The sequence below is a fragment of the Hippocampus guttulatus genome, chromosome 11, assembly GCF_054856545.1.
Source record: "Hippocampus guttulatus isolate MCC_2025c chromosome 11, RoL_Hgut_1.0, whole genome shotgun sequence".
Taxonomy (NCBI): domain Eukaryota; kingdom Metazoa; phylum Chordata; class Actinopteri; order Syngnathiformes; family Syngnathidae; genus Hippocampus; species Hippocampus guttulatus.
In genome coordinates, this window is record NC_141271.1 from 12,229,711 (window position 1) to 12,242,125 (window position 12,415).

Sequence of the window (12,415 nt, forward strand, 5' to 3'; positions counted from 1 at the left end):
ATATTAAGTTACTCTTATAAGCTTCACCAGTGAGAACAACAATGTTGATTGCAATTATTTTAGCCTACACGGGCCTATGCATCGTCAAGATGGACCATTATTTTCCATGTGAGTTACTTTACAGATTTTTTTAAAATCTAAATGTGGCCAAATCATTAACATCCTCTGTTTATTATTTCATTAAAAAGGTTAGAAAGGCCACATTTTTAGTTACTGAATTTTTACATATTTCATTTGTTAGATGGGCATGGCAAAACACTGTAATGACTTGTTTTGCTAACAACAAAAGGTTGTTCAAAATGATTCATAAACAATGTTCTAAAATGTATGCACCTGTGTAAGACATACATGAATTATTGTCAAAATGTAAAAAAAATAAATACATATGTCAAAATAAAATGAATTCTGCCCCAAACTTCATTTGTTTGAATGTTTATCCCGCAATGTACATTTTTTGGGGTCAATTTTCATGTGAAATTAGCAGAATTTCCATCCCCAAGAATAATGAATAAAATTTAGTATGAAATAGACATATTTCCACTTTGCCTCTGCTAAACTAGAACTGCCCAATTGTGAGACAAATGTAATGTAATAATGTCGCCTGCAAAGGTTTCTATTTTGGCCTCCATATCCAATTCCATCGCATTATTAGTCACACTCGCTCAGCAGCACATGAGAATCAACTCGAATAGAGCAGTGAGAAATGAAGCACACTGACCGATGTAATGGTTCCACTCGGGGTCCAGGTCGGCTTGATTGGCCAGACAGCCTTTAATGACATTGAGGCAGTAGTTCTTGCAGGGCTTAACGGCCGGCATGCCTTGACAAAAGGGGCAGTACGACATCTTGGTCAGCGCTCGCATGCATGCCGGAGTGCTGCTTACCTGTAGGAGCACACAAAGAGTGGAGCTGTGAGCGCCTTTGGAAAAGACATAATCATATTTGACAATTGCTGCAGGAATGGAATGGTATAAGTGTTATTCATTCCGCAAAATAGATTGTTGAGTGTAATATGTGTTTTTCACCCTTTCCAAACACACTTCAGATTCTTCACCATACCTTCACTGTGTGTTGTTGAACTGTAAATGTTGTTGTATTTTCTTTATAGCATCACTGCCGCCTAGTGTACAGCCAGGGAACATAACAAAGTGCCTACTGACACCCATTTCACTTACGATCAATTCAGCCTTTTAAGAAAGCTGGCCCTGTTGTAGGTCTCGGCACCTGGTACTATTTATGTGTTGTGAAATATTATAGTTGAATTGCTTGTCACTAAGACAATAAAAATAGAAAGAAACAGTGATGTCATTTTTGTTTGATTGATGGTCAGTCTCATCTGCAACAGCCCATCACGGCATTACTCAAAATAAGGTTCAGTAGGCAAAGGTCTACGCGATGAAAACGTTTATGTTTGCTTGCGAGAGTCCTGCACATTTTTCAAAGTTTGGCATTGTGTAATATTACAAGGCATGTCATGCGTTTTGTATTTTATGGGCGACGCGATTCTCTCGTGAAGTGACATAAGCTTTGTAGTGAGGGCCTCTATGAAGAGGAAGACGCCCTAAAATGCGTAATACTTGGGCGATCGTTCTAATATTTTCAGACGTTGATGTGAGCATTAAAATGTCAACATAAATTTCGGTGACCATCGACCGCAGCTAGGGTATCATCATACAATCAAAATCAATACAGTATATCCGTATTTTGCTTGATGATACATCTCCAAGTAGGAAGCATATTCACAATTTGCTTCATTTTGTCACATCCAATAAGGCTGCGGCGTCCACGTACTCAAGAAGGCGCCTTTGTATATGGAATGTAAATATTTTCTATGATAATACTTGCTTGTGGTTGTTGCAAAAGGCGCCATTCAAGACGGGGATCAGCAGTGCTACGTGAATGTATGGAGCAAAGCAAGTGCTGTATTGTCTGTCGGGTATTAATTAACCCCCCCCCCCAGGCACCCCCATGCCTTTGTCCCTTGACGCCATGCGTGGGCGTGGGGTTTTTTTTCTTTTTTTTTTGGGAGGTGGGGGGTGGGCTGGGACGGAAGCGCTTTAAAAGGACAAAGCTGGACGGGGACTCCTCCTCCACAATACTGGCCCGATAAAGCCTTGATATGCAGTCTTGGAAATATTCCATTGAAGGCTTTGTTGGAGCTGTTGCTTTGTTCAATAAATCTATCACAGATCCGTGTTTGTGCACATGTTAACCGTCACAGCAGAATGATGGGATGTGCCCAAGACTTGACAGAAGCAGTGTGCATTCTATCATTGCATCCAGGGTGTGCCGCATCAATACAAACACCCGCATGCGTATTCCCATCTTCCCCCTCCCTTTGCTACCTCTTTCCAGCCGAGTGGCGATAGCAGCTCTAAGGTGCCAGATATAAGAACGCCTCTCCGCCTCGGAGTTAAATGTGTGACACCCGTGGGCCCACTTCTTCACAATAAACAAGAAGATGAGCTCTCTCCACTCTCCTTCCAGCTTGTCATATATCTGAGGGATGAATTGGACACAGCCGGCATGCACTCACCTACGGCTGTTTGCCGCACACATACATTCATCTCTTAGGGCATCATCAACATGCTGGGAAACAGCGGCAGCGAGAAAATGACCAAGCTGCTCATAAAGAGGAAGGGACGGTGGCGAACATATGAGAAGGTGGCCTCTCGCTCTTCTCCATGCTCCTTCATCCTGTGACTCACTCACTGTGAGTGATTGCTATTGAGTGACGCGCATGTTGCACCTCGGCCCACTTGGTACATTAGTGCTCCGGTAGGTCACACAGGTCAAGCAACTGACAGGGAGAATGTAAGAAGGGGACACTGAACAGTAGACATCACTGAAGCACTGTGGAACTCCTTCAGTGAAATGTCATGCAGTTCATCGAGCACCATGGGGACATTTTGTTTTTTGGTTGCTTTTTGTGTAATTTTTGACAAGAAAAAACAAGGACAAACTGTGAGAAGCGATTAATGGCACACCCGTTGGGACAATGGACGGAGGATTTCATGCCCAATCTGTATAGTATACCTTATTCAACTACAGCACCGATTAGACAAAATCACTCAGGCAAGGTCTTTTTTTATGGCTGGATAATAATCCTAAAATGGACACTTCAACAACTACATTACATTGCAACTATGTGATGTCGCCACTGTAGGAGTGGAGCCCCTGTATTGTTTAAACATGTTTTGTGACATGCAGCAGGTGGAGCGCTAAAATTTTGCAATCCATTGTATACAAAGCAGAGTATGTGGTTCCTCAGGGCTTCATCCTTGGTCCTCATCAGTTTTGGATATTTTTATTTTTAAATGTATGTATCTGAAAACAAACATTTTGTTTATGGATATTGAACCGTGTTAATAAAAGTGTCAACAGTGAATATGGAAGTCAGTCCAATCAACTGATTATTTTGAAAATTTGTATTTTTTTTTCTCAAAGGGGTTTACACATCGTTCTAAAGATGCCAATGATGATTGATCATAAATCATTGGAATTCTAACCAGAACGACCGTAAGAGTTTGAAATCATATCTGGCTCATTGTTAGTTTCAGCCGATAAAGTCCCCCTTTGAGTTTACAAAGCACTCACTGCTCTGAGTCCTCAGTACTGCATGTTTTACTTCCATGATCACGTCTGTTGCCTAAGGGGGAATCTTCTATGTGCTTTGAGAAAGTCCACTGAAAGGACAGTCAGTTATAAATTATAGAACAGTTTGCCTGCTTATCTTAGATTTTCCTTTGTGGGGTTTTTTTTCACAATTTTTTTTTTTTTTCACAAAAAAGCTTTTTGAAAAGCTTTTTGGATGTTTTCATTCAGTTGTCGCTAACAAATACGTTTTTGGCTTTAAACCCTTAGAATCAATCAACTGTTTAATGATAGTGTCGTTGTTTGCTTAATGGGGTTAAATTCCAAATTATTGACACGATGAAGGTGATTGCATGTGATTTGAGTCTGGAGTGAATTGAAGTGTTTTCGCTTAGTTAAAGTCATGATCACATCTTTTTTAGTTTGGCTGGAAGGTGTCTGCTCACGCTTTTTCTCAACACGTAAAACAGGTCCTTTGAGATTGCTTGAGCGGTAACATCACCACAAGTGATGGCAGAGGGAAATTAACACACAGGAGTTACGTTCATGCGTTTGGATGGTGACACTTGCTGTAAATTAATCCAAGATTTAGCCCGGTGCTTCTTCCTTTAATCTCACCCTGTATATGATCAAAAGTGCAAACACTCCTTGGGCAGTCCGGTATAGAAGCAAGAGAGGCATTAAATCAGTACGTTACATCAAACAGAATATTAAGGATGGAAGTCTTAATTATGGTTGGTAGATGCTGTGGGAAAACTTTGCAAAAACACTGACCACTTCTTGGTTTGTCTTTTCTTTTGCATGTCACCTCTGGAAAACGACATCTGCACAATTTTTGTTTGAAGACCTCCACAAAAATGATTCAGAGTGAAGAAGTTGTTTAGAGTGAAACAGCAGAGGAAAGCCAGCTCGTAACACAAACAGCAAACACGACCTCAGGCGTGTTCAAATCTGCACATGATGCACAAAAAAAAAAAGTTGTTGATTCTTAGGCCTTCTTTAGTTTACCTTAGAGACTCTCTGAGCCACCTCGCGGCCGACGGAGAGTCCTTGGACGAAAGTGCGAGCAGCGATGAACGCCCGGGTGACCTGAGCTTTCAGCTTTCTGGGCACGTCTCCGAAGGGCTTGAGCTGATCCGTGTACTTGCTGACGCACTCCAGGTAGTCTTCAGTGATGACGTACTGTGAGTTGAGCAGCGTGAACATGCGCTCCAGCAGCCGCGACCAAAAGTCGTTGAGCATTTCCTCCAGGTTGACGTTGCCCCCCGTGTAGTAGCGCTTGAGCTCGGCGAAGAGATTCTCGAAAACCTCTGCGTTTTGCATATAAGGCTTGCCGTATGTCCGCTTGAACATCTCGTTCAAGGACCTCTCGGTGTTCTCCAGAAGCTCCAAGAAGAATTCTGCAAAGAAAATTGAGAAACTTTGTTGGTGTAAATCTCACCCACTGGACACTTGCTCGGCAATTCCTGCCCATTTTTCACCCCTTTTTTTTTGGGGGGGGGGGGGGGGGGGGGTTAATGCCAAAATTGAGGGGGCGGTCCTCTCTCATGCAAATGAGCCGGTGTTCACTCCGCCCACATCCCCTCACCGCAGGGTGTGCATTCTTAAAACTGCTGGGTCAAAAGCAACCCTAATTGGGTGAAATCGCTAACCCAGCGCAGGTTCCAAAAGAGCTATTGGGTTACATTGGGTTGAGGATTTAATCCAACATAAGGTGGAAAAAAAAACATGTACCCAACAAATGGGTTACCAGGTCATTTGCATAACTGTGGTCAGAAATAATAAACATGTTATTACAGCAATTTTCTCAGAAGTAGAAGCCACTTTCCTTTGTCAAATCACTGACTTGAAATGTTTGGCACATTTTTTAATCGCAGATACCCTTGACCCAACCCACCCATTTTCCGTTGGTGGGCAATTCACCCTGCCTGGGTGTTACCCACTGAGCCATCCAGCTGCCACCACAATTTCTTAAGAATGTGACATTAAATTGACTTCAATCTAAGTCACCAAAGCCGTCAAAAATGGCAACCGCCTTCATCTTTAACCCAATCTGATGAGTCAAAATATTTAACTTAAGTTGAGTAAAAACAACCCAATCCGCTCAAAAGCTCCAGTTACCCCGTGAGTGGGTTAGGAACACAAATCAGCATGTTTTGAGTGTGCGCCAACAGAAAAATATATTTTGTTACCATTGCGACTATGCGCCGAGCTAGGCAGTAGCTACTTGTTGAAACCCAAATCTAAAAAATAGCCCGTGAAGCATATTGGCAGGCAGCCCAAGCACAATGTGTTTATTTGTTAGCAAGTTTACTGAAAGTCATGTTGCGTTAGCTGCCTGCCAACATTACTGTGGATAGTGACAGTCCACACTCAGCTCACAATGACAGTCTGGAAAATATTATCAGGCAGAGCACAAATATGAAGAGCAGCTTAGGACTGATTGTCTAGTTCAGTGGGAGGAATCTGGTTCTTGTAACGATTTTAACATTTCAAAAGTATTGACGTGGATGACGATGAACTTGTCACGGCTACATGTGAAACAGTTCATTTAAGGAAAAAGCAAGTGTATGGGCCAAATCTCCAAATGAGAGTGGAGAACTGATGGTGTCCCCCTGCCTCATTCCTCAAGTCAGCTGGGATGGGCTCCAGCCCACCCACCATCCTATTGAGATGGAAGATTCTTTTCAGTTTGAACCTCAGCATTGTTTATAACTATCTTTTGAAGATGTACGAACAAGAGCTCCACACAAAGCGGGTTTCTGGGAAGCAATAAGTTTAATGTTTACAGTCTGTGTAGTGCAGATCACATCTGTCAAAATTCATTTCAGGTTTATTGTACAGAGTCAAAACAACACATCAACTGCAGTTTGCGCTGTTATTAATAACGCAGTTCTGACAGCCATGTCAGTTTGCTGAAAAGCTTGGAAATCGTTTTGGGGTTTTCTTTGCAACAATTGTTTTAAAACTTAGAGGTTGCCGAAAGGTTTTCTGATTGGAATTTATCCACTATCTCCCCACGCATTGACAGGCATGCTCTTCATAAAGTCTCCTTCAAGTGGAAAACATCACTGTGTAGGTTGGCCTCCAATGGCAGGCGTTAATTCAATGCTAAAAAGCACCGACATGAACTATGGGATGGCCGGTTGGGCATGTTTCGGCTCAACACCAACACAAACACTCATCTCGTTCGCGCCTTTGCTGCTTAGCAGAGAAATGCATGAACTCACAAATGCACAAGCTTAATAAATAATGCAGCATCTAGATTTACGCTGTCCTCTCCAATCTCCTACCAGTGAATCACCCACGTCCATTTACGTTGCTTTTGTTCTATCCTGACAAACACGCTCCATTTCAAAAACTTTAATTTGATGAATGGCACTTAATATAGCAATCAATACTGGGTGGGAGCACAAAGGAACAAAGGCGTAACTTCAAACCAGAATCTGCTCTGCTGCTGCTGAAATTATGAAGAATGGCAGTAAATCCCAAGAGGGAACTATCCGGATGGACGTAGCCGAAGTCTTCCCTTCCCTGCTTGTGAAATTCACAATCCATCGACAGCAGTAGATCACAATATATAAAAATGCTTATTTATTCATGCGCTTCCAGCAATGATGTCCATTGGAGAGTGAGAATATACATTCCTGGATGAAAGAGGCGGACCTCAACCCAGCTCCGACATAACCAAAACGCTGTCATGTTCTACTATTTAATTTTGTTGTTGTTGTTTTAATATTCATTCGAAAAGAACAATATTGACAGCGGTGTATTAAGTTGCATTTGTCGTCGATGATATTACTTAATGAAGCGATTCCCATCCAGTGTGCTGTGAGAAACGATTGTGGGTGCTGCGTAAAATCAGCCACTTACACGTCATTTACCCGCAGATCATTACTCGTGAATGACAAATATATCTTCAGTGGAGTAAGTTGTGACTTCCTGCAACCGAATGGGCCTAGATTTCACTCTCAGTCACTTTGTGAGTAAATTGAGACAAGATGATTGTTTCAGCATTCATACTTTTTGTGACAGTTTTATCTGAATCTTGTCTGATGTAAAATTGGTGCTTTGGCTCAATAAATACTGGGGAAGCACGGACTTATTTGACGACGTGGTACTTGAAGTTTACAGTGATTCGAGTGCATTCATGCAGTTTGGACAAGTGAATCCGATTGGTTCTTTCTGTGAAGCATTATCAGCTTAGCATGTTCCAATTTGAAATTAATACCATAGGAAATTGTAATTAAAAAGTTAAGCTCTATAATAAGCCTCCTTAATTTTTTTCCAGGCACCATCGGTCCAACAAGTGTGACGAGGCCGCAAGAAAAAGGATGGAGTTTGTTGCTTATTTTAAAAATTTGTGGTTCATTTATATTTTATAGGAACCTCCGAATGACTGCTTGGACACCTTACAGAGATAATATGAAAGCATATTTCTGTTTAAAAAAAAAAAAAACAATGACATGGATTAATCTAACGGCTGCTATAAACACAAAAACAACATTTTTTTAGGATGTCTCGTTAGACAAATTCTCCGCTGGAGTGTGAGGTATCCTTTTAAAGCCATACTTCCTGTTACCAAGGAAACGTCAAGAGCTTCAAAGTCAACGAGGAATTAAAACTTAATAGGCACAACTTTAATAAGAAATGAAAGTTTTATATGCTGCAATCCACCGGGTGTGCCATTGAAATCACCTTAAACATCAAAAAGACAGGTGGCTATTTTTTCTCCTAGACTTTTCACCTCACCATGTGAGGTAATAAGACATCCCTCCCCGCACAGTCTCATGTCGGGGGGCCAAAGGGATTATTATATTTTATTAAGAGGAGATAACTCCATTGAGGAGGTAAAGAGGTAAGAGTGTGTCCGTGTTGAGTAATGAAGCCCCCTCCCCCGTCGCCTCCTCCCACCCCCTCTGCCTCATGTAACATCAGCCCAGTGGTCAAGGCAGTCGCTGTGGGGGCTTCGTCCCACAGCTCGGCCCACAAGACCATGAAACAAAGCTTAATAATGCAAAGTTTGGCTCTAAACTGCTCTTGTCAATCTGCTGAGCAAGAAGCTGTTTTGTTTAATCCAACGAGAGGAAGGTTACTCTGCCATCTTGCATACTAACAAGGGCTCCTCATCTCCATAGGAGGGGTTGAGGCGGCATAGAGTGAAGAGCTACAAACAGTTAACCTTTTATCAAATTCACCGACAGTCTTTTTCATGTTCCTTGTAGCTCGCTATTTAAAAAAAAAAAAAAAAGATATCACTGCAGAGCGAGAAACATGTCAGTAGACTGGATTGCGAGTCACCTCCACATGAGGTGAATATCTGTGGTACTGCACAGAATAATTGGTCCCTATTTTGTGTTCGAAGGTGGTAACTCTCCGCTACAAGGTGGATCTAGCGAGACCTTTGTGACAGGTGTACCGTATCACCCAATTATTTATTTTGGTGTTTTGAAACGACATGTTGATAGCTTAACAAGTAGCATGGCTTCTCTGTCTTCACGCCGGTTATGAATTCCCCGTCATCCCTTTGAGATGAGTACACTGACAGAAGTGTAGCTCATGCGCTGTCATGGAAGCCACGATATGCGAGTCACGCTGTGTTGACACAAGACCGTTAGCAAATCATACGGGTGTAACAAGTACGCATTCAGTGATTTACGAAATGGATGGTGGTACCAGAAACTCTGCTTTGACGATGGCAGTGGAGTCAGCACTGTCAGAAACACGATAATGCAGAATCACCAACACCCCCACAGCCCCATTGCTATCATGTCAAAACCAAAAGCTTACCGGTACTTTTGTTGGATGCAGATTATCACCAGTTAACAGTTAGTTTCTGATCTCACATGCAGTGGAACCTCGATTCAAAAAAGCAATATATAGTTCTATTTACGAACCAAAATGTTTGTGAACCAAAGCCCTTTTTCCGATTACAGTTAATGGAAATAGAATGAATCGAACTCAGCCTTAGAACCAAGTTGGCCAAAACACCCCTCATTTTTGCAGCAAATTTTTATACACTACATTTTATTAAAATGAACCAAAATGTTGTAGCCCATACAGACGGGATTGTTCATGCACAGTTTTATCTCATTGCACCAGCGTAGCACTTCTAGCACTTAGATTTAGTACCTTTTTAATTATTTTAAAAAAAACAAAAACAACAAAAAAAACGGAGTAACCTCAAAGAGAAACCAATCGTTTGAGAAAAATATCTTTTGAATATAGACACGGGAATTACGGCAGCACGTATACAATCTACCAAATCACCAGGTCCAAAATGCTGGCTACCAAGATAAACCTTACGAACATTCACAGGTGACTTACCATCAAACTTCTGATGTCTGGATACTAACGTGCTCCTCAAAGTATGACTCATCTCATCCACCAGATCACCAAACTCCTGTTTGCTCCGCTGGCCGAAGGCATCCTCCATTTCTTGGCTACAACATGTGTTGCCTTGTGGACACACTCGCAGATGTTCGCCTGTGAAAAGAAACGCCAAACAAGTCAGGTAAATATATTAGCCACCAGACACCATCAAAATTCTTTAAATGGGCATTTGTAGCCTACATGATGAAGGTTAGCCCATTAGCATAAATATTAAAATAAAACCAAACAGCTTTAATTCACCTTTTTTTCCCCTTTTATTCCTTGTTTTATTATATTATCAGCAAATTCCATGAATCAGTTTTAATAAGATGTTTGGGAAGGCAATTGATTGGATTTGCCGAACCGCAACCCTGTGATTGGCTGATGAGCATTCCAGGGTGTACGCTACCTCATGCCAACAGTCAGCTGGGATCGGCTCCAGGTCATCTCATGAGGACAACGCAAAAGAAATGGATTGACGGATTTACAGATGAAGTTCACTCATACTTTATGCCTATTTGCCAACCAAAAAGTGATTGAATTGGCAAACACCGTTTAATGGGACTGCGATTGGCTGACAGCCAGTTCAGGATGTACGCCGCCTTCTGGCCAAAGCCGCTGGGATTGGCTTCAGCACGCCCGCAACCCTTGTGAGGACAAGCGGCTCGGATAATGAATGCATGAAATGTTTAATAGGACAACCATTTTTTTTTAATGGTGAAATGTGAAGTCTATAATTAATTACATACTTGTTTATATCAAGTCCCACCACTACAAAAACATCGGAACTTCTTTATAGTCCAAGTTTTCCCATGGCTGTCATCTTTGCTGAATGTTCTTTAGCTAAATGACTACAAAGATTTACAGTGACATTCTTGGCACGTGGCACAAAGAATCCTGGAAAACCTTTTCTCTCTCTCTTGCACATTCTTTTCAGGAATAATCAACGGTGCAGCATGATGGCACATAACCAACTCTAAAATGTATTCAAGGGAAATGCATGCCTCCAATCTAAAGAATGGAGGCATGCATCAAAATAATTTCCAAAGAAGACAAAAGTTCCCTAACTGACACTTTGCGTTGAGTGTGACAGTATGTACATCTTGCACTTTACCATCCTGATAGGGCTGAGAACGAATTGCATTGTTGACGCCACCAGTTAAAGTTAAGTTAAAGATAAATCAGTGGGAGAGAAGGCACTACACCCCTTCAGAAGATTCGGCTGCACATTACATAATTAATGACATTGGGGAGAAGTTAATGATGCACCATCATTCTCTTCCCTCGAGCAGTGATTCAGAAAGAGCTCCAGAAATCTTGGGAACTTCAGTCTATCTTTAAACTTGACGAATACATTCACTGCTTACATAATCTTATTTCCATACTCGATAGTGTTCATTGACCAGTCTGTTTCACACACATTAGAATCCCATTTTAACACGTTTATGGCGACGTGGTGTTTTAGCTCCTCCACCAGTCAGTGAATATTGTCAGGCATCCATCCATTTTCTAAACAGCTATTGCGGGTCATGTCATCCTTTGCGCCGACCCCCTAGGCAAATGAGGAACCATTTGAACCGCCACACTAGCAATGAAAAAATTAGAAAGTAATTCACCAGGAAAAATGGCATGTCAATAAGTAAGATTCATTGACATATTTGGTCGACCTCCAAACATACTCCAAGTATTATTTTGTCCACAACAATGTTCTCAACATCTGTGCTCACAGAACCCACGCAGAGAATTAATCATGAGCACGTTGCCCTCACAGTGCAGATGCCATTCCTTCCACATTCCGAAAACATGCATATTGGGTTAACGGAGAACTAAATTGTGAAAATAGTTATTTGTCTTCATCGAGGGGGGTCACTAAACATTTTGAAACCGAGAGCTACTTTTTTATGGATTAATTCAGAGGTAACAGTTTGATACATACTGAATAACAAATTTTCTCAAATTATGTTTAGTAGCGTTGTTATATGTTAGTAATAACTAATATTATTCAGCTTTTTCCACATCCAGCTGGTCTGTGTGAACTGGACCCAACACTGAATGGGTGGGTAGAAGAATTTCCTCCTTCACAGGCAGACTGGCTGCCTTTGAGAAAGGGAATTGTGGAAAGCCAGGATCAAATGCCTTTCGTAGGCAAATTGGCACTTCAGAGGTCCAACAGTGCGCCTGCATTTACTCGCCTGTCCTTTTCAGATACAATCCACTGAAGCAGGACATTGCCATGTTGAAATCGTGCGTTCACACAGCCATTGTGGCTTTGTGCATTCACATAATTTGTTATGTAGCAGTTGTCACGATACCAAAATGTTGACTTTGACACCTGCATAAAATGCTTCGATACCGGTGCTGAAATGATAACACGATAAAAACGTCAGTTAAAATATAATTTTAAAAAAAGACTGCATATGCGACAAATGATCAGGCAAATATTCAAGTA

General features: G+C 41.5%; 1 protein-coding gene across 2 annotated transcripts in view; it reads right to left on the reverse strand.

The window, feature by feature from the left end:
- gpc6b (glypican 6b) overlaps positions 1-12,415 on the reverse strand; it is an 88,223-nt gene that overhangs the window by 50,100 nt on the left and 25,708 nt on the right. For both annotated transcript variants that reach the window (XM_086123579.1, XM_086123578.1), the window contains exons 2-4: positions 9,922-10,080; positions 4,603-4,994; positions 719-884 (exon numbers count right to left, since the gene is read on the reverse strand). In XM_086123579.1, coding sequence (XP_085979705.1) covers positions 719-884; positions 4,603-4,994; positions 9,922-10,080 — 717 coding nt within the window. The remainder of the gene's footprint in view (positions 1-718; positions 885-4,602; positions 4,995-9,921; positions 10,081-12,415) is intronic.